Genomic DNA, 21,974 nt, shown 5'->3' with positions numbered 1-21,974 from the left:
GATGACAGTGTTTCCATGGTAACTACGGAGCCTCTAAACGTCCAAATGGGTCATATCTGATGACCGTGAAAATATGACAAACTGCATTTTACTCCAATTATTTACATGTATTGATAGGATTAGTGGATGAACTGTTATTTAACTTTTTATGTCAGTGAATAATTTTGGTCACCAGTGGGTGTTTGAGTCTTTATGGGTTAAAGAGAAAGTTGCATTATTGTTTTTTGTAGTGTTAGCTTTAGTTTGCAGAACTTGACTTCAAAATCATACATTTCAGAATACTGCCGTACTCTTGTATCTACTCCTTCCCTATTTTCAGGCTGTAGAATATCTACTCAGATGCCCCAATTTTGTATAATCACAGGCGTCTTCCGACAGATACTAGGGTTAAATACAGCTACAGTTAAAGACTGTTGATCATATGTAACCTGTGCCTCAGTCTACTGCTCTAGAAGCTCAGAAAACTGGTGTAAAACAATGTCATTTTCATCGATGTTAATATTCAGTCTGACTGAGAAGGTGACGCTGCAGAACGAAAGATTATATTTTCCAATTTTGGCTTTTTTTTTAAGTTGTAAAGTTGCTCGACTAGCAGGTTTATCTAAATATATTTAGAGTGATTCTTTCAACTTTTTAACCTTGTAGGATTTTGTGTAATGTGTTATTATCATTCCACTGAAGGAATGACTTTAGTCAGCAAATAATAACAAGAGCAAGAGGTAAATATTGCAGCTTCAAGCTGAATCCAATGCATATATTAAACTTTATTTTCATGTGTTACACCAAAAAAAGAGCTGGCTCATTAGACCAACATTGAACTTCTAACTAAAAAATAAGAAGTGTTTTTCCAAGAGTCATTCTGGTCTCATTTGCTTTATTTAGACCTTCTCATGTATGATCTGCAGTTATAACTTCAGATTTTAGGAGTTTTTGTTCAGTGAATAAAACATGTTTTTCCCCTGAATCTAACCCTTTTCAGACTGCTATTATAACAGGCTGCCTAGGTGTCTTCATGTTTTCTTTGCAATAAAATTGTCAGAAAAGGTATTTTGTGTCAATTCTTTTGCACCTTTATTTTCAAGAAGAACTTAACTTTCGATATCTGGGCATTAACTATCATTAATGATCAGTGCGTAGTAAAAAGAAAAAAAAAACTGACTTGAGGTTTTTAGCGTATTTATTATCAGAAACAACAGTAAATGTCCATAACAAAACTTTTTGAGATTGCAGAAATATACTTTCAACTATTTTACATCTACTCAAACATGCTTTTTGGTCTTGAACATTCAGTACCTACATTATGGCTTCATATTTTTTGTTATTTGCAGGCGTTTATTTTACCTGTGTGGAAGTCTCTGAAACAGTTCCTTTCTACTTGTAATACAGTCCCATATTGCTGCCGTAAAGTGTTATATAGTGTTGGAAAACTCAGCATCTCAGCTTCCGATGCTGAGAAGTTTTGTGGATAGTGCCAATGGCTCAAAATGTAGCACCAGAGACATTGCTGTTGTTAAAGGGTTAAAAAAAAAATACCTTAATAAACCCATCAAGTGCTCACCCATCATGCCTCTCACTCCTGCAGCTCTACCCTTTTGTCCAAATATGATCACTTCTGCTTCAGGGAACTAACAGAGTGATGGCAAAAACACCAACTCAGAGCAACAGCAGCTGCAAAACTCTGGCATGCACGAAGTCACAGAGACAATCATGCAAAACAAAATGGGTTTCAGTGTACTCGTATTTTCATTTCATTATGAAACTGTGACAAACTAGACAAATTAGACTATGGTGTGCAACCAGTTTTGTAAAAACACTGCAGCGATCATAGAAATATGACAAAATACGGACCGAGTGTTTACTTCTCCAACGAGCAGATTTATTTCAGGTTTTATCTTGTCTAAATATTACAATAAAACTATCCTAATATAAGTGATAAATAATAGAACAGAGACAGTTTTTACCAGTTAAACAGACTAAACCCTCCAGAAACTAGAGCTGCACAATATATCGTTGGAGCATTGTCATCGCGATGTACGTGTGTGCAGTAGTCACATCTCAGGTCCTGCAATGTAGGAGGCAACTCAATGTGTTCTCATGTAATTTCAGTGGTACTTGACACACACTACGCACAAGGATCCACCAATTACAATCGTTCTTAATCAGTTTGCCAAAGCAGACCACGCCCCTGCACATGGAGTGAGTCGCTGGTAACAACATTGAAAAATGAGCAATGAACAAGAGAAAATCCACGAAGATGAAGACTTGGTGCCATAAAGAAGAGCAACATCAGTTATCTGGAATTATTTCACGACAAGATGGATGATATTGAAACACATGTTCTGTAGTGGTGTGTGATACTGCATATTTTGGTATCGATCCAATACCAAGTAAATACAGGGCCAGTATTGCAATATCAGTACCGATACATTTCAAGAATTAAGGTGGCTATATCATCGAATGCTAAATCTCAATTAATTTTCATGACTTTTAAGTGTTTTGTGATGTTTCCTTTTTTATTATCAAACAGTTAAAACACAGGACAGAATTTGGACAAAGTTTATAATTAAATAGAAAATACTTTATTATCATAAATAAGTTTTTTTCAGAAACAATAGAACAGTAACAAAACAATTTTTCCACACACATTGTCATGTTTGGAATTTTTTTCTTAAATAAACAAAGTGCACAAAATGATCGCCAGGAAACATTTTTTTTTTTTAGGTAGTGTTCAGAAAATACAAAAATTTTATCAAAATTATCTGTACCTTACAGCCTTTTTACAAATTATTCAGCTTGCTGTTGTCTCATTTTCAGCCTGAAAATATAGCCACAGAGAAAAACTGAAACTTAAATATCGATCTCATCACGCTAGTATCGATCTGATACCGATACTGACTTGGTATCAATCTATCGATATTTGGATCGATCTGCCCGCCACTAGTGTTCTGTGTTGATAGTGCCTTGCAATTGTTGCCACAATGAGAGGTAACACAACTAATTTGTCGGAAAATTTACGTTGGCACCACACAGCTATTGCATCTCGCACTATATATTGCAAGGTTAAAAAAAATTGCAAGAAAAAAATAAAAAATTGCAAGGTCAGTTTTTTCCAGTGTCATGCAGCCCTACCAGAAGCATAGGAACAGCAATAAAAAAAAAAAAAAAAAAAAAATAAATAAAAAAAATAAAAAGGAACAGCACTCACAACCCCCACCCCCAGGAGATTATGTATGATTTTGTTTGTCCAGACTGCCCAGCCTTAATTGATACTGTTCAGTCATTGGTCAAGCAGATGTCCCATTACGAGACCACAGGGGCGGACCCCAACAAACACAACACTAGTAATCATCATTTTACTGCTGCATCTGTATCGACCAGGAAAACCACCTGCTGGATAAACACACATGTCCAGGCATCATCTGGAATCAAACAGAGCACTGAAAAATATGTTTGATGCAAGTCGATTATAGCCGTTACAAATCATACAGAAAAAATACATTTATCCAGTTTGGAAAAGGGCTAAACCTGATCCCAATCCACATGAGGTCCTTTAAAGGTCCGGTAATGATACGCCATCCGTTTGACTGTAAAAAGGTTAAACAGATTTAATATACTGTAAAAATGGCCCACTTTTGCAAGAGTGCCTTCCCTGTCTTTGTAAATAGGACAGTTTTTTACGACGTGGTGTTGTTTTTCTTTTTCATTTAAAAGCTTATTTCATATCGGCCTTCTTTATGGGTACATAATGGGGATAAATGGCTGACAATTTCCCAAACAACTGAACCCTAGACGGCTTGTTATCATGATTAATTGTGAAAATTAGACAAACTTGGGTATTTTATGCACAAAAGTAATTAATATCACAAGTACTGGAGGAGCAAGACAATATAAAACCTGCAATATTAGGCTTTTCATAAAATTAGGAGGCGAAGCAGCAGCAGTTAACCCATTTTGGGAACAAACTTCGCAAAAATTAATATGAGATCAATGTGGAGAGCATCAAAACTCACTTATCTAGCAAGTTTTGCTTTAAATCTATTACATTATTGTCTATTTATTTCCTACTGTACATGTAGTGTAATAATGTAACGTAATGTATATATGTATAGCAGCTTTTTATTAAAAATGTTAAATAATTTCCTACCCGTGTGTTTAAGTGATGCACATCTGGGGAAAATGTTTCAGTAAGAAAATGTAGCATTTCTGTATGAAGTATTTCTACCTCAAAATATGAAAAAATGACCTGAAATTATCGTTAGAGCATTTTGATGTTCTGCTAAAGATGTCAGTGGATTAGACTGTGGAGATATGAAGTGAAACTATTCATACTAGGGATGGACATATTCACTGATTTGATCTGGTGTTCCGAGACAGGCGATTGCGATGTGACTGCACCGGTAGCTTCAGTGTGCATCGGATACAAGTGTCAGCTAAATGTGCAATGTATCTTTCTTAGTGTGTCTGCATCGGTAAAACCCATGGTTACATCGATTATTACATAGTCTATCTCCTCTGCACCTGTGTTTACGAGGTGCCTTGAACGCACCATCACTATCTTTTGGTGTTGTGTTATTAAAACATACAGGAGCTGGGTGGCACGGCAGGAGACAACAGGTGAAGAGGAGATATTCAGCGTACTTTTTTTGTTAAGAAGCCAAAAAGAAATCGCATAAATTAAACATATTGTATACATAGAGAGTGAGATTAAAAACAAATGTACTGAAAAAAAAAACATTTTTTTGTTTATGATTTAGTGTTTATTAGGAATAAAACCATCCTCTTTCTGTTCCATACTGAATTACATCTTATTTTTAAGTTGGTTTCATTTGCTGTATAGAAAACAATCCAGTATCCAATACATCCTTCACAGGGGAAGAGAGAGGACAAAAGAACTGTGATGTTTAGAAATTTAGAAACCAGACGTGGGCTTGTGAATTCTTTATATTGTGTTAAATCGCATCATGAATCTTATCGAACCGAATCACATTGTATGAAGTCAAATCGTTGTCAAATCATTAATGAATCGTATTGCATCGTATCGGCAGGGGGCTTCACTGTATCGTTAATGTATTGCTGGCAGCGTGTCAAGAAACATATCGCATCCCTAGTTCACACCTATGGTCCAACTGATTTATGTGACCACTAGAGGGAGTAGTGAGTCACTCTGCCGGTTTCCCATAACGAGCTAAACCAGCACCTGTTGTTTTTATGACTGGACAAACGAATAGAATGCAGGTTGATGTTGAAATGGCAGCATTTCTTCTACATGTGTGAGTTTGATGAAGGTATAAAGTTATTATGTGATGTTATTATCTTGGCTAAGTTCACCGTTTGTTGACCCCCGGTTCAGACTAAACCATGACAGTTCTGACCTTGTTTGGACGATTCTAAACAGATCTTTATTTCAGACACTGACAACACAAACTGTACAGAAAACAGAGTTGATTTGTGGTTTAACTGTATCTGTTTTCAACCTAAAAACAAAGCTAAGCTAACAGAGGTAAGCTAACTGAGCTACAATGTAAACTATCAGCTGATGCAGAACATGAAGATTATAAGACACTGTTAATTTTACTGAGGGCAGCTATTAGTTTTAGTTTGAAGAAGAAAACTTGATACCATTATATAGATGTGTGTAAACAATAAGCTTTACACATACATAGTGATGATTCATTGGTGGTTTTGGTAGAACTACATGTGTTCTGGTATATGATTGCCCCCTGCTGTTAAGACTTTGAAATACCAGCACTACACTACTATAACCCCTTTATACATTACTCCATTTGGTCAAATTATATCAGATTTTCTCATTGCAGGTCCTGCAATTCCCTGAAATGGTTATAAATGATACTGTTTTCCATGTTTACAAGGCAGTGTCACAGGATGCAGTTACTAAAAAGCAGCAAAACAAAGAAAACACACACAGAACAAAGGATTTGTGGATGTAAAAACCATACAGAGCGAGAGGGACTGTTTAAAAAAAGTTCATGGTCTTTATGGCTGAACAATGATTCAACCCCAAAGATGCATTTGCGGATGTAAACACCACACGCTTTCGCCGTCCATACTGGTTGTGATGTGTTTTATGTTTTCATAAGCAGTGAGGAGACAAAAGTAGAGGACTGATCAAAAGCACCAGGTAGTTATCGTGATCAACACAAACAACAAGCCTGCACAAAGAATGTAGAAAAAAACCCAACTTCTTCAATCGAATGGAAACAAAACAACAGCATCCAAAGGAGAAAAGAAAAAAAAAAGCACTCAAGGCAATTTTACCTAACAGGAAAGAAACCAAGCCAAACGCACGGTGGTGTTACTTTTCTGAAGATAAAAAATAACAAAGAAACAATAAGAAGTTTTCTTACGTTGTGTTGCCTGGGGGGAAAATTGCATTTTATACCTTTAAAGTCAATTTGCATCCTTAAAAGGATGAACTCCTGTACCAAATTTGTATGTGTTCTACTGGAATCTGAAATATGGGTTAATCCAGTGTAAAGGTTCCTGCTGTTTAATTCATAAAAGTTGATATCTGTGCAACACTGGAAGTAAATTCTATGACTAAAAGACTAATGGAGAAAAACTGCCTGATTGAATGCAATTACCAAGTTTAATTTCCCACACATTCTTGCTAATACCATCCGTCCACTTTTAATTCACTTATCTTGTTAAAGACAAACTTACAGCGTTTACGGCATTTCCGCTGAACTTGACATTTTCATTTTTTACTTTAGATTCAATGGTGAAACCCTGTCTTTTCTGGTTGATACGCTCATTTTGCTGCATTTTGCAAAATACCCAGAAGTTTATCATCAGGAAAGATCACACAATGGGGACTTAAACTGTAGAAAAAGACTAACTGCTGCATGATAGTACTGTAGGGAGACCTGCTCCTTTATGGGACCTCATCCTTATGAACAGTCAGAATCAGGACTGTCACCATGGTAACAAGTAAGACATCTCATTTCTGAGTAAAGCTCCCTTTACATTTCTTTAGGAAATTCTTAAAAAAACAATATAAACTGAACAAATGTTTATAGAGGAGGCTATGCTGTGAATGATTTAGTGGACATTTTATTCAATGATTTTACATTTTATGAAATGAGTCCTCAACTTAAAAAAAAAAAAATATAATAATCCTTTGTAAATTTGTCTCAGTAAGATATATAGATATATAAACCCAATCCATTCTGCTGTGCCAGATGAGATCTAATATTGGGAAAAATAAATGAATGGCAGTCAGTGACAAAAGATTACAGAAAATAAAATAAAAACAAGTGTTTCCAGGTACAACAAACCCCACCCCTCGCATGTATTGTAGCTTATTTTGGCATCGATCCAGCTGATGTCATCTTGTCTATGCATGTGGTGACGTCAGCATATCAACTGCCTCTATATATGTGCCAAGTTTGAAGTAAACTGAAGCAAAACTGATGTTTTTATAGACATGAGAAATTTTGCCTATTTATAAGTAAATGGGAGAAGAAAAAGATTTTAAAAATTAAAAAAAAAAATTTGAACTTTTACTTACTTTTCCCAAAATGTAATGATATCTATTCTGGGTCACTGGCAATTTATAAACCCAATTTGGTGTGAATTCAACCAATAGTTTTGCTGCTAGTGTTAAACAAATAAACAAACAAACCAACCAAACCAAAAACAATACCCCTTGCCCCTTTTTGGGGGGCGGGACAATAAATAATTCATTGACCCCATTTGAATTGCGCCACCATTTACACATATAAAATTTGTCAAAGTTAAACGTGAAAGTCATGGTTTAATGCAAAGACAGTAAAGAAATATGTATGTATGTATGTGTGTAAAACAGCTCAATGGACTGCATCTGTTGTCACACCAAACTGGCCGCTGCCTTGGTATATTTCACCTCAAATTTCGAGAGCAAAGTGAAAAAACATTAAAAAGAAATGAAAATGAATACAAGCCTGGTCATGTTGAAGCTGTAGAGACATTTTTTGGGGACTTCCATATGTGTGGTTTTTTTTCTATCTATGGACTTTCACCGTCTCATTATTAAACACTTTAACAACAAACCCCGACTTTAACTTGTAAAATTATCTTTTAAACTGACAAACATCCAAAATATAAAGGATGGTATGATCTAAATGTGAACAAAAAAATTACTTATCACTGACTGCAATTCTGTTGTTGTTCCAAAATGAGTTCCTGTGGGGCACAACCAGAAGGGGTGGGACTTAGCTCTCAATTAAGCTGTTTTTAATCAAACTAAAACAATAATGTTTGTCATTTTCCATCATTATTTTAGGGCCGAGTCCATTTACAAAGCGTCTCTGTTTAAGAATATTAATTACATCTTAAAAAGCTGCGTTTTCATTGCTTGTAATTAACACACGTTTCATCAATTTTGGAATTTTTATAGTGATTCTTGTTTGTTTAAATATTTACTAGCTGGACTTTTCTGAATTCTAGCCAAGTAAAATGTGGCAGCTGCTTTTTCTGCACAATACAAGACAATTTGGTTGGGCTGTTTTGTTTTTTTGTGTGTTTTTTTTTTTTTTTTTTTTTTTGCAGTGACTGTTGAATGAAAAGAACACTAAGGGCTTGAACATGTGCCTTAGATTTTCTCCAACATGTGCTGGAAAACTAACATTTGTGAATAATGTGCAGCTAAAGTTTAAATCATTCATGCTGCTCCATCCCAGCATGCATCGAGTTGGAATCACTGCATCAAAAGTCCACACAAAACAAACAAATACAGGCACATTCAAGGCCACAGAGGGAATCGAAGCTGCACAGACACAGGTTGAACAGTATATTTCTTTCTAAATATCATAAACGCCGCTTCTACCGCCGCGGCCAAATCATCAATCATGTTTGGCCACCTGTTTTGAAATGCTGAACGTCTCCACAGTAGATAGAGAGATTAAGACTCTCCCCAGAGGATGACATTTTGAGGCTGCTGAGAAAATGATTTATCATTTAGGTTGGCCTTCGCTGGAGTCTGTCTTTGTCTCTTTAAAGGGACTATAAAGTGTAATCAGGTAGCAGTTAACGGCAAACACTTTGTCTGACCCTCACACCCACAATCCTTGATGGCGGCCGCACTGAAACGTAACGGCCCCTCGATCTGTCTGAAAACACTTCATTTCGCTGTGTTTTCATTTCGGCTCGTGTCACGCCGTGCTTCGTCCTTTCAGACATGAGTCGCCAAAGCAAAGGTGCGCTCATGCCAAATGAGTCACAGCGAAAAACTATTGTGTGAAATACTAATAAAAGGCTGGGAATGCATCTAGTTATATGAAAATGCACTCTATTTATACTACAAATAAGAAGTACAATAGGCTGATTTCAACGCCGGCATTTTATCATTCATGATGTTACAAAGCTTGGTAAAGGGATGACAGTAAAATAAAGAGGAGCAGTATCTGCAAATGCTTACGGAGCTGACATATATTTATGTTTAGAGAAGAGAATATGGGGAATGGAATGTCTTTAATGTCCAACTGCAGTAAACAAAATAATTATAATGTACCAGAAAAACATTGCAGTACATTAACCCTTTTATGCATGAATTCCAAGAACCTTAATCAAGATTGTTCTTTCCTGAGTGCTTTTGTTCATGAAATTTAGGCATGAAAAAATAAATAAATAAATAAATAAACTATGCGATTGATTTTTTATGAACCTATTTTTCATGCAGTTACCAAAATGTCCACTCAGCTGGACACCATGCGTTTAATTTTAGAAGCAAAGAAACATGTATTTACTGATCTACTGTGTGAAAACTATGAAATAAAAACATTTTTAATGCTGATAATCTGATGTTTTCTCACATTTTAACATACCTGCATGGATATAATATGCAAAAAAAAAAAAAAAAAAAAAAAAACAATTTCTTGTTTAACAGTTAATTTTTTACACTCAAACATTTTACTGCAGATGAGGTTTATCTACAACAGTAAAGTTACAGTAATGGTATGAACTGCAGTGTATGGGATGATGCATAAGTGTCCACTGTGTTGGCTGATATGGAACTAAAACAACAAAATCCATAAATATACAAGAGAACACCTTTGAACAGATGTCCACTGAAAGGGTTAAATCGAGATAGTGAAATAAATACAAGGGAAGTGAAGAGAATGATGTGCAAATCTATATTCAGGACACTCTTTCTACAGATATTGTGAAATAAGTTTAGTTTATGGCAACAATAAAACTTCATAATTCCAACAAATGACCCAATGACAAATTCTGTAGTTGTCTGTTTTTTCAGGATATCATAACAAATACAGTTTTGTTTTTCTTTTTGTATTCAGTATCTCAAAATGATCCAACTACAGATGTTCAGTGGATTAAATATGAGGTCATTACGTGTATACTTCACAGATGTAAGATTTCTCCGCGTGCAATCATGATGAGGTATGGTCTCCATCAAAGAACCAATGCTAATCTACAATACAGAGTCACTATCACTGCCAAATATAAACGCTACCTATTTATTCCACTGATCTTACCGTAACATCCAAAGAAAAGATACACTATTCAGGCTAACAGCTAACAACTTCTCCGTCAAATCTCAAGTGAACTGCAGAGTGAGGATTACAGCTACATGCATGGTAAAGAGGGTAGGCATTGGACATGTTTCCTGTAACAAAACAGGTATTTTAGTTATTTCTGCACAGAAAGATGCATCAAAGACACTTGTTTCCCTCAAATATCGCTTTTGATGACAGTATTTGTCTTTTCCCATTAAAGACCAATATACATTGATTATCAGGAATAAAAAAGATGACCATTCCACTGAAACATTCCTATTTTTTAGACCAGAAACTAAAAGATCCTAATGTTTGCATAGTACCACCTAACCATTTCCTAGCTATAGCTTAGGTGGATACCATTGGCCCTACTTCTAGTGAAAAGACTGTTTGGAAATGTAAAATGTGCTCAACAGGTTGATGAAAACCATAACTGAAGAGTAGCACAACACCCAACAGCAACGTAAATTTGCAAAATTGAGTGGGGTTCATATTTTAACACTTTCAGTGCCATGGGCCGATTAAATCGGCTTTACGAAAACAACCTGTAAAGTGCCACGGGCCGATCAGATCGGCTTTGGAGAACACGCCACATTTGTGTACAAACAAACCATCCACCCCCATTTCTTTCTCACATTTTGATGACGTTCTTTCTGTGTCCCCCTTTTGAGACCAAGCAGATGGGAATTTGAGGTCACGCGACCGAATAATATTTTTATATCTTTTTAATGTTTCTTATTCTCTGGTGTTTCATCAGAGGGAGCCCTCCATGCCGGGGGGCGGCTGTGGACTCCGGGGGCTGTGGCACCTTCTCTCACTGGGGTCCGCTCCTTTCTGGTGGGTGGGGGTCCCAGTTGGCCCTCTCCCACTAGTTGGGATGCGGGGCTGTGTTGCTGGTGCCTGGTCGCCGGGGTCGGCGGCTGCATCCTGGTGCGGAAGGCTCCCTGAGACAGCGCCTCCTAAATTGATGTTTTACTTTTACTTGTACATTTTTGTTCTGGTCTACCCGTGCTCAGTCAGTCTTCTTAAGTATGTGTGAGCTTGTGGGTTTGCATGTATTTGTGTGTGTGTGTGTGCGGGTGAGTGGGTGGGTTTGGGTGGGGGGCGGTACTGATTTTTAAACTGATATGTAAAGCACTTTGTGCTACAGTTTTTAATGTATGAAAAGTGCTATATAAATAAAGATTATTATTATTATTATTATTATTATTATAAATTATGCAAATTACGATCAATAATGAATCGGCTGCGTCCGGTGCGTTTTGGATCTAATCAGCAATCGGTCGGATGTTACCGAGCAGTTTCCTGCAGGATTCTTCAAATATTATAAAAAGGACGCGAAATACTGAAACACGGCCAAATTCTGTGGCACTTTTAAGGCTTATTATCCCCTTAACTGTCTGGCACTTAAAGAGTTAATGCCCCCTTCCAGTATTGTTTTAAAGACACACCAGAGATGCGTACCTTCTTTACTTTGCATGTTGCTATATTTCATACTCTGAGGTCTTACTGACGTTAAAAAAGAAACTTAAATGTTCAATTTTTCCTGACACTGTAAATAAATAATTTTAGCATTGAGCACTGGAGAAAGTGGGCTACGCTAGCATACATAATTTTAACACTGGATATAAAAAGTCTATTAGAGAAACATACAAAGAATTATTAGAATTGATAATGAAAGAAAAAGGGACACAGCAAGATAATAACTGTAAAAACGTGATAACGATGATGTGGACAAATCATTTCTATCTGATTCGTGCTATTGTTCTCATATAGGAGAACGGCCATGATTATCACGATCTAGCAAAATATCTGTGGTTAGTTCAAATGAAAGCGATAAGGAGACCATGACTCTGTGGTGTTCATTACCGACCACATAATTAAAGAAGCATTTTGATGTGACGCAGAACACAAACCAAAATTAACTCTAATCAGATAAGCAAAGAAAAGTGAGGTATAATTGAGCTGTAAAATTCGGGATCCTATCCACAGAGCCTGCTGTGTCAACCTTGGCTGTGACAGTGTCAGTGGCAAGCAATCTGTCACCCACTTTAGGGTTCGGGCTTAAATATTTCAACAGCCTTAAGAAAAAGTGCTGAAGTGGCGGTGTGTGAATTCCTCTACTTAGCAATTAAAGCAGCCTAGAAGTCACAGAGACGCCACCGCTATTGACTGCGACACTTTGGCAAAAGGTGCAGGGCTCAGCTTTAAAAAGCTTAATTTTTTAAAAACAACCTGAAGCGATTTTTTTCCCTTCCTTTTCCCCGAGATCACAGTGTGAAAAACACAATCTGTAGAAAACAATTGCCAGGTGCTGTGCACAAAAGGCACACGAGACAATGGGGACAACGTGAAAGAAAATGGAAAAGACTGTGCAATCAAAGTATGTGCAGCAGTGATTTTCTCTTTTCTTACCTGTGACGGATAACTCTGTAGTCTTCCTAACCACAAAGTTCCCCAACTGTAACTCGCAGGTGTAATTCCCAGAGTCTTCTTCCTGTACTTCCTTGATGAACAGAATGTCCTTGGTTTCTATGGTTGCTCTCCACTGTTTTGGCTTGCATTCCTTTATGTGAAATAAAGAAAAAGATCATGTATCATGTTGAAATTCAAAAAAGACACAAACATAAACTGTTCTTTTCGTGGGGACCATCCAGAGACTGTTCTGCACCTCTTCTGGCATTGTTCATACACCAAGAAACTGTGGAAGGACTTCAGCAGATTTATTATCGACCCTGTTTTCAGAGACTTTGTCATATCATGGAAAAATGTATTATTCTGTTATTACAGATACCCCAAAAAGATTTTTTTTTTTTTTTTTTTAATAATTCATGTATTTCTCTTACTTGCTAAATTTTACATTCACAAGTGTAAGTTCTGTTACACAAAACCAAATATTATTTATTTTTTGTAAGATGTTGAACTTTATTGAAAGCTGTTAGATAAATCTGGAAACAAAAAGGCTATAAAAACCATCAGTATTTGGTCGGATTTGGACATTGTATTCCCTCCGGCAAACGTGTTATGTTATTTTCTTTTTGTATACATTGTCTGTATACTCTACCTCATTCAATAAACATTAAAAAAAATGTAAAAAAAAAGATCATGTGAATAAATACATACACTGTGTCAGCTGTAACAAGTGTTTGAAATGAGTCGCAGATATAGTTTCACTTCCATACTGTTAATTAGGAGCAACAGAAGACTTTTTAGTGTTTTATCTTCAAGCATATTGAATGTAGAGCTGAATCCACAGAGGCCTTGGCTTTGAAACACACTGTCATTAAGAGCTACAGCAGCTACTCGTGCTGCTCAGTGGAAATATTCATACACACACTCTTAGGGAGGATTTTTCACTAACTTTCAGAATTTGCTTGATATTATTTTGGATGAGCCTTATTTCAAGGACTCTTGTGATTTCAAGAGCTGTTTTCACCTAGCAGGAAGTCTTTGCCATACACTCACATTTACTAGTGATTTATTAATGAAAATACGCTGATGAGCTGTAAAAACCATAACATTTTGACCACAGACAGGTGAAGTGGGAATATTGTACAATGAGTATTTTGTTTCAATGGCACCTTTCATTGGGTTGAATATATTAAGCTGCAAGTGAACATTTAGGTCTAGAAGTTGATGAGTTGAGCAATGTGAAGATCTGAGCGACTTTGACAATTTGTGATGCTGATGACTGGGTCTGAGCATCTACAGAACTGAATGTTTTGTTGTGTGTTCCTGGTCTTCAGTGGTTAGTAACAACCAAAAGTGGTCAAGGCAACAACAAGTTAATTCAGCCAAGAAAACGTGGTAAGTGCTGGCAGACTAAGTCTAAAGCATCCAACGTGGCAGCCTACAGGATTTTAGGGATCTGCCAAATACCATAGAACACCTTCAGAGGCCTTGGAGACTCCTGACCTCAAGAGAACGCCTTCAGAGGTCTTGCGTATGTGCTGGCAAACAGAGTCCAATCCATGGAGGTCCCACGTGTCCTACAGGATTGTAGGGATCTGCCAAATATCGCAGCACACCTTCAGAGGTCTTGTGGACTCCTGACCTCAAGTTATGGCTGTTTTTGGTAACAGCAATATTTAATAGGTAGTAATGGTGTGTCCCACAGGTTCCCAAGTGGGTTGAGATGTTGTTTTCTGTCTATATTTAGTCCTAGAAGTGGATGTGTTGAGCAACATGAAGATATGAGGGACTTTAGCAATTTGTGATGCTGATGACTGGGTCCGAGCATCTACAGAACTGAAGGTCTTGTTGTGTGTTCCTGGTCTTCAGTGGTTAGTAGCTACCAAAAATGGTCTAGGCAAGGACAAGTCGATTCAGAGCAGAAAATGTTGTATGAACTGGCAAACCAAGCCCAATCCATGGAGGTCCCACATTGCAGCCTACAGGATTTTAGGGATCCACCGCAGCAATTGGTAGCACTTGGTAGCAGCAATATTACGTAGGTGGTAATGGTGTGTCCCACAGATTCCCAGTTGGGGTGAGATGTTGTTTTCCAGCATTAGACCACATTTGACAGGGTACTAACCACTGTAGACTGGGAACATCCAACCAGACCACCAATGTTGGCGATGCCCTGACCTACAGCATCATCATCACAGGCACTCAGACCTTACACTGTCCGTTTTGTTGCCTCCAACACATCAACTTCAAGAACTAAGTGTTTAATTGCTGCCTTACAAATACCACCCACTGAAAGGTACAATTATAACAACAAAATCAGCATTTTTACCACTTCCTAATCCTTTACCACGTTGAGGGTGAGACCTGCCTGTCCTTCCTTAGACCACTTCTGGTAGAATACTAACCACCGTAGACCAGGAACATCCAACAGCACCTTCAGTTTTGGAAAGTTCTGACCCAGTTATCTCCCTGTCACAGTTTGACTCTAAATATTTAACTATTATTTTTATTTTGCCCAACTTTTCACAAGTTCCGACATCAAGCCCAGTTTTATAATTTTAACTCAATTGGATGGAACAGTAACAGATAGAAAAGTTGGTTATTTGGTAGATAGATCATGTATGACAAAAAAACCCCTAAAATAACAATAATGTTTTGGGTTTTGTTGTCAATATTGTAAAATGATTTCACATTGGTGAAAGTGATTAGAAGGGAAATGTTCATTATTATTCATATTTTAAGTTATAATACTTTAATTGCTTTTTGATTGTATTCATTTGTGCCATTTGCTTTGCATCACTGGATCATTTCTTACTCCGTACTTCCAGTCTGTTTTTCTTCAAGTATATGTAACTACTTGAATAAAGAATGTGTGCTGCCTCTGCTGCACAGTGGACCATATAAAGTACACCAGAATGGAGCTCACTACACCTTACTGTATGGGTGATTAATCCTGCCTTTTTCCGCACAAGTAACTCATTTTTTATATACAGTATTTCCAGAACTATTCTGTAGGTGGTGAGAATTATGGACTTTCATAGAGTTTGAGATTTGGGGCCACAAAATACCTGAGGCAAAGAAAACTGGGGCACTGTGGGTTTGGTTTTGTATCACAGTCCAAGACAGACCTCCCAGAATTCAATCAACCCCCACAGACAAAGCCAGAGCCAATAACTGGAGGGTGTGAAGCCCACAGTCTTTATCTACATTTTAATTTGATTCACTGAGAAACTGGAGAAGTGATGTGGCCACCTAATCCTGTACAGTTGATGAATTGTCCCCCAAACGTCACTTAACAGCTCTGTCAATGTCACCTGTGAGACAAAAGAGGTCTGTAAAAGTTAGTAACTGGATTATTACACTGCGGGTATTAGATTTCTCCATGTGAGTTTAACGAAGCAGGTTGTTAAGTTTAAGTAAACAAACAAAACACAAGGCATTTAACCCTTTTCACACTGCCATTAAAACAGACCGCCTAGGTGTCTTCATGTTTTCTTTGCAATAAAACTATCTTTAAAGTGTCTTTTTTGCCAGTTCTTCTGCAACTTTATTTTCAGGAAGAACTTAACTTTCAGTATCTAAACATTAATTATCATTATTATAAATAATAAATGCTTAAAACAGTGTGTTTTAGTAAAAAAGAAAAAAAAAAGACTTGAAGTTTTTAGCATATGTAGTCTCAGAAACAACTGTAAATGTCCATAATGAAACTCTTTGAAATTGCAGAAATAAACTTTCAACTATTTTACATCTGTTCAAACATGTTTTTTGGTCTCAAGCATTCACTATTCATATTATGGCTTCATATTTTTTGTTATTTCCAGCTGTTTTTTAATCTCTAAAACAGTTCCTTTCTACTTACAAATAGAGTCCTACACTGCTGCCGCAAAGTGTTATATAGTGTCGGAAAGCTCAGAATCTCAGCTTTCTGATAACGTTTGAATTTTGTGGAATGCAGTTTAGGAGTTACAGTAATGTTAATTCTGTAAAGTGCAAAATGCAGCACTGGAGGGTAGATAATATATCTGTATGTGCATTTTTTTGAGGATTTTCATTTCACAAGTCAGTTCCTTCAATAATTAAAAGATATTCCTGTGACGTTAATCTGTAAATATTTATGTAGAAAATGTTTCACTTAGCTAACAATGCAAGTAAATCTATTCCAATTTCAGGTGGTGATTATTTTCCATTTTATTACGTCACAGACACAAATGTGGTACTTTCTACACCACGATGAATGCTATTATTTGACAGCTTTAAAGGGTTTGATATTCTTAATAAATAATAATAATAATAATAATAATAATAATAATAATAATAATAATAAAGATGCAGATTACAACCAACTGAATGCCCTACACACTGCACTACAGTGGCCATAAAAAAAAAAAAAAAAAGAAGTCCCTCATTTTATTAAACAATGGAGTAGACAATAACGGAAGTTTCATTCATATAAAACCAACTTATGATCAGAAAACAGCAAAGGTAAGAAAAATAATAATCATTGCTTCATAATGCGACCTTTACACTCTTTCAGTGAGTTTCAGCATTAGAAAAATAATACTTGTACTGTTGGATCTGCTTAGTATTATTTTAGTGATGCAAACGTTGTCGCATTGGTCTTTTGTTTTATCAAATTATTCATGACATACGCTGTTCGCATGTTTTTGATATTTGTCCACTTAAGTGCTTGCTATTTGGATTATATTCTATTGCCCGACAATTGATTTTGTTGAGCTTTTAATTGACGTTCTTCTGGTTATATGAATGTACAGTATGTGTATATTGCTATAAGCATCGCGTGGCGTTACCGTGGCAACACAGACAGAACTATGGATGTAAGAGGTTAAGATGATTGTAACTCTCAAACATGTAGAATGAAACCCACTGTAAAACTGAAAATAAAGATTTAAAACAGCTCCTCAGAGGTCCTTTAGAAACATGATGGTACAACATGCAGAGATGAAGTCAGAACGCCATTCTTATTTACAGACCAATTAAAACAATTTCTACAGTTAGATCCTTCTCAATCGGCCTAAATCTTACAAACTGCCCTTTCAAAAAACAACATCGTTAAAAATTATGCCAGTGGTTTCCAACTTTTTTGGGCTTTTGGCTTTACAAAAAAGCAGAGTGCAGTCAGGCACAGACTTCAGATGTCGATAAATTATTAACAGCTCCGCCAAATATTGACTTTTTCCTCTCAACTCCGACTTGGTTTCGTTTGAATCAATGTTGAAACCATTCAATATCCGACCAAAAACTCTGACAACCACACAACTGAAAACAGATCTGTGCGTCAGAAGTTTTTTTTTTTTTTTATTCTTTCTTGTCTGATTAATCATGTGATGAGGCCTTGGATTTATCGGGTATCCCTGAATATAAAATTAATGTAGTAAAAAAAACAAAAAAAACAGCAACTCCCCCCCAGCAGCTCCAACAGTAACATGCTGACTCAATTTATACATTAAATTCAAACTATACTTTCAACCTATACTGGTAATTTCCACACACATTACAAGACAGTGACAGCAACAGTTACAGTGAGTGTGTCTTATGTATTTTTTTTAAGTTTTAAGGTTTTTTTTTGGCCATTATGGGTAAAGAACCAAATATGGTAAATGCATTTACCTTGATTCTCTATGTAACAATAAACAATTTCACAGAAGTAACATCTTGTTATGTCCTCTAATAACACACTATGGTTGAAATTTGGAATCTCACAGTATTTCTATGAGTGCCCTATAAAGGGTTAATAATTCAAGTACTTGGTAAGGTTTTTCATGCAGTATTTTACATTACTGTATTAAGAAAATGACCTGAATACTTCTTCCACCATTGATGGTTTCAGTGTCCAAACAAAACCACCAGCTTTTGCACCATCTTGCTTCATAACTTACCTTGTACCATATAATCTCAGGCTCCACTCCCGGCTGTGTATAACCCTCGATGCCTGGACAGGTGATGTTTTTGCTTTTGCTTAGTTCCGCCTTCTGAACGAACCTCATTTTGGAGTTGTAGCAGAGGTCGGTGTCATTCTCCGCTACCGTGAGAGACATGGACACTTTCATGCAGTATGTAGAGTTTCTGTAAAAAAATTTAAAAAAGGAAAGTCAATCAGTTAGTTAAAGAAAACAAATGAGTTTCATATTGAGGTCTTGCCAGATGTAGTAAACAAAACCTGCCAGCAGTATATTTTTGACTTCACATAACTCAGTCTGAGCTATTGAAATCCCCAAAAAGCCTCATTCCTCAGATTCCATGTGAATCATTAAATGCAGCACAGGGAGATAGAAAGCAACCTCCCTGCAAAACGCAATTAATCATTTTTTCAATATATGCCACATTTATTTTTAAGGAAAAAATTATCTTTCTTTCAAGAAATGGCCAATGAATTATAATTTTACAACATTTTCCCATCCATTCAAGTATAAATACATGTAAGTAGGTAAGTAGGTGTATATTTACTGTATGTGCGTGTACGAGGGGAGTGGACATGGGCAGTAATGTGGAGTGACAGCTCTGAATGTCAACAGCACTTGAAGATTGATTGAGCCTTTTGTTTTTACATGTGAAGCAGATACAGTGTGAGCTAGCAGAAAATTACTTGCTACAATTGATGTAGTGGAACTGCACAGGTCATATACATAAAGAAGAGGATTTATAACATAAGAGAGGGGGTGTAAAATGCAAGATTACTTGTAATGTTTGGAGACGACACGCCTGGGCCCAGAGATACCAGTGAGTATCCGTTCAGAGCGGAATAAACATTTTATTTTAGGGCTTTGTATTATATTATACCATCAGTGATTTGTTTCTCCTCTACTGAGACACTTTTGTCAAGTACTAAACCATTCTCATGTGTACGAACAACCGTGGAGGGACTCTGATTAGATCTGGTGTTGCCCAGAAGAGAGGCGTTGAACAGACACGTGAGAGGAAAAGATACAGATGCTCGGCATTTACAGAGATCCTGTTTCAGTCATTAATGCTACAGCGATTTTGAGATTGGATCTGTTGCTTGAGTAATTCTTAACAGAACATAAGAATCAATGAACACATTGATTCACTGTGAAAGTTGTGCTATTTGGAGGAGGGAAAAGAAGCAAAGGTCCTTGATGATCAATGAATTCAATAACAGCACCTTTTCTTTGCCCAAACTGGCTAATAACACTGTCACAGTTGACAAGTACTCGAGCCCGACTGCAGCAAATCCCTCCTGGTTAAGAGACCAAACAAATTGGCAGTGTTTAGGAAAATCTCATTGCTAATTTTCCAACTAAAGCTGGTTACACAAATTGAGCTGAACCAACAAACAATTACAAACATGTTAAATCCTTACATAATTGCGCAGCATTAGCTGCCTTGTGGATTAGCACAAAACACACTGGTCTTCGCTACAGTGTCGGCAAACAATCCCTCACCCTTCGAACTGGCCGGCATCAAGCACTGCGCTTACAGTCAAGTGTGCCATTTTCACGAAGCTGGGATGCAAATGTGACATGATGTGGAGATTATCCCAGACAACTTCTACCAGATGGACACCTGTGCAAATGAGATCCCACGGGTGTACTCTCTTCCCTGTTAAATATTCTGGGCAGCGCTGATAAACTCGCCTGCTGGAAGAGAGAGGGAGAATTGTGTCATCTGCTCCACATGAGTGATCGATGGTGTGGGCCAACACTTTGTCCTACGATGTCTTTCCAACATTTCACATCCATCACGATGCCTTTTGAGCCCATACAGCCAGGTGATCTTTTGCCTATTCACTCAGCAGGTATAATATTCATGAAGTCTATCCAAAGAACTAAACACGAAAATTATCCAAGTGCCGCACACTCCAGAGACTCAAGTATACAGAGCACTGTGCCTTCAATTCTGGTGGAATCCTCTGCGTATTGCAGATGTGCTGATAACAAGCTAGGTGATACCATGGCATTAATGGGCAAGAGTGTCTGTCAAATGTGTCAAACTGAAGGGGATATGCAATGTCGTGGCAATGATAGATAGCATCCTGCATATATCAGCTGAGAGAAGTGTCAGGCTGACAGCTACTGTATACAGCTGGAGGGCAGGCAGAGGACTCAAGCTGCAATACGCAGCAAATGCAGTGAAATGATCAGCAATGGTCAGTTAGGAGTTAAACAGCCTGCTGTAAAGATTAAGACTGTCAAGCTGTGTAAAAATACTGCAGTCGATCCATATTGGAAACTAGTGATGGGGAATTGTTACTCTGGATTAATTTATATTTTAACCAACCACAAAGATGTAGTTATTTGTTTTATTGACTGGCCACTCATCTGTCCCACAAGAGAATGAAACAGATGGAAGTTGCCCTTTAACTCACCAAATGTTCAGTCTGATATTAAATAATAGGCGGCAGAATTGATTTGATATTCCCTTGAGTATCCAAGGCACCTGCGGGGAAATTAATGAACTAACTTAATGAATCTCTTAATTAAAATAACTCCCCTCCAACAGAAATTGGATGATGAAATAATTTCTGATTACTTACTAGAGCCAACTTTCAACTAACAATAACGTTCACAGACACCTCTCAGTGGAAAGCAGATGTCGCAAGGTGAGCGATGCAAAGGTTGATTAAAAGGTCACTCCAGTTTGTCATCATATAATGTGTGAAATCAACCCCATACAGACATGCAACTTAAACTGTCCAATAATGTTAAGCCTGATATGGTAATGCCCCCACACTCAGCATACAACACAATAACCCCTGATGAAGAACCGACACATCTGTTACATTTTACACCAATCTGTTTAGACATTAGACATTTTTGTCTAAGTTAATGGAGAGGTGGTCTTTTCCTAAGTCATAACAGCATCTGTGTGTTTCAGTAAGGTGTTAAATTTCTTGACCTCGGTGTGATGATGAGATTCTGATCTGCTTTGGTCTCCAGGAGGGCATCAGTATCTGTGATTTGATTAAGTCTGCTTTACTGATACATCTTTTTCATCACTGGTGATTAAGGGTGTAACAGTGCACTCATTTGTACCGAACTGTTTCCGTTCGGGGCCTTTGATACAATACGG

The 21,974-nt window shown here is 37.1% G+C and overlaps 1 protein-coding gene across 2 annotated transcripts in view; it reads right to left on the bottom strand.

The window, feature by feature from the left end:
- LOC115433144 (interleukin-1 receptor accessory protein-like 1) overlaps window positions 1-21,974 on the bottom strand; it is a 610,367-nt gene that overhangs the window by 280,511 nt on the left and 307,882 nt on the right. For both annotated transcript variants that reach the window (XM_030154412.1, XM_030154420.1), the window contains exons 4-5: window positions 18,824-19,010; window positions 12,927-13,077 (exon numbers count right to left, since the gene is read on the bottom strand). In XM_030154412.1, the coding sequence (XP_030010272.1) occupies window positions 12,927-13,077; window positions 18,824-19,010 (338 nt within the window). The remainder of the gene's footprint in view (window positions 1-12,926; window positions 13,078-18,823; window positions 19,011-21,974) is intronic.

The sequence above is a fragment of the Sphaeramia orbicularis genome, chromosome 2, assembly GCF_902148855.1.
Source record: "Sphaeramia orbicularis chromosome 2, fSphaOr1.1, whole genome shotgun sequence".
NCBI classification, from domain to species: domain Eukaryota; kingdom Metazoa; phylum Chordata; class Actinopteri; order Kurtiformes; family Apogonidae; genus Sphaeramia; species Sphaeramia orbicularis.
The sequence above is the reverse complement of the archived record's forward strand: the minus strand, read 5'-3'. Positions and strand labels throughout refer to the sequence as shown.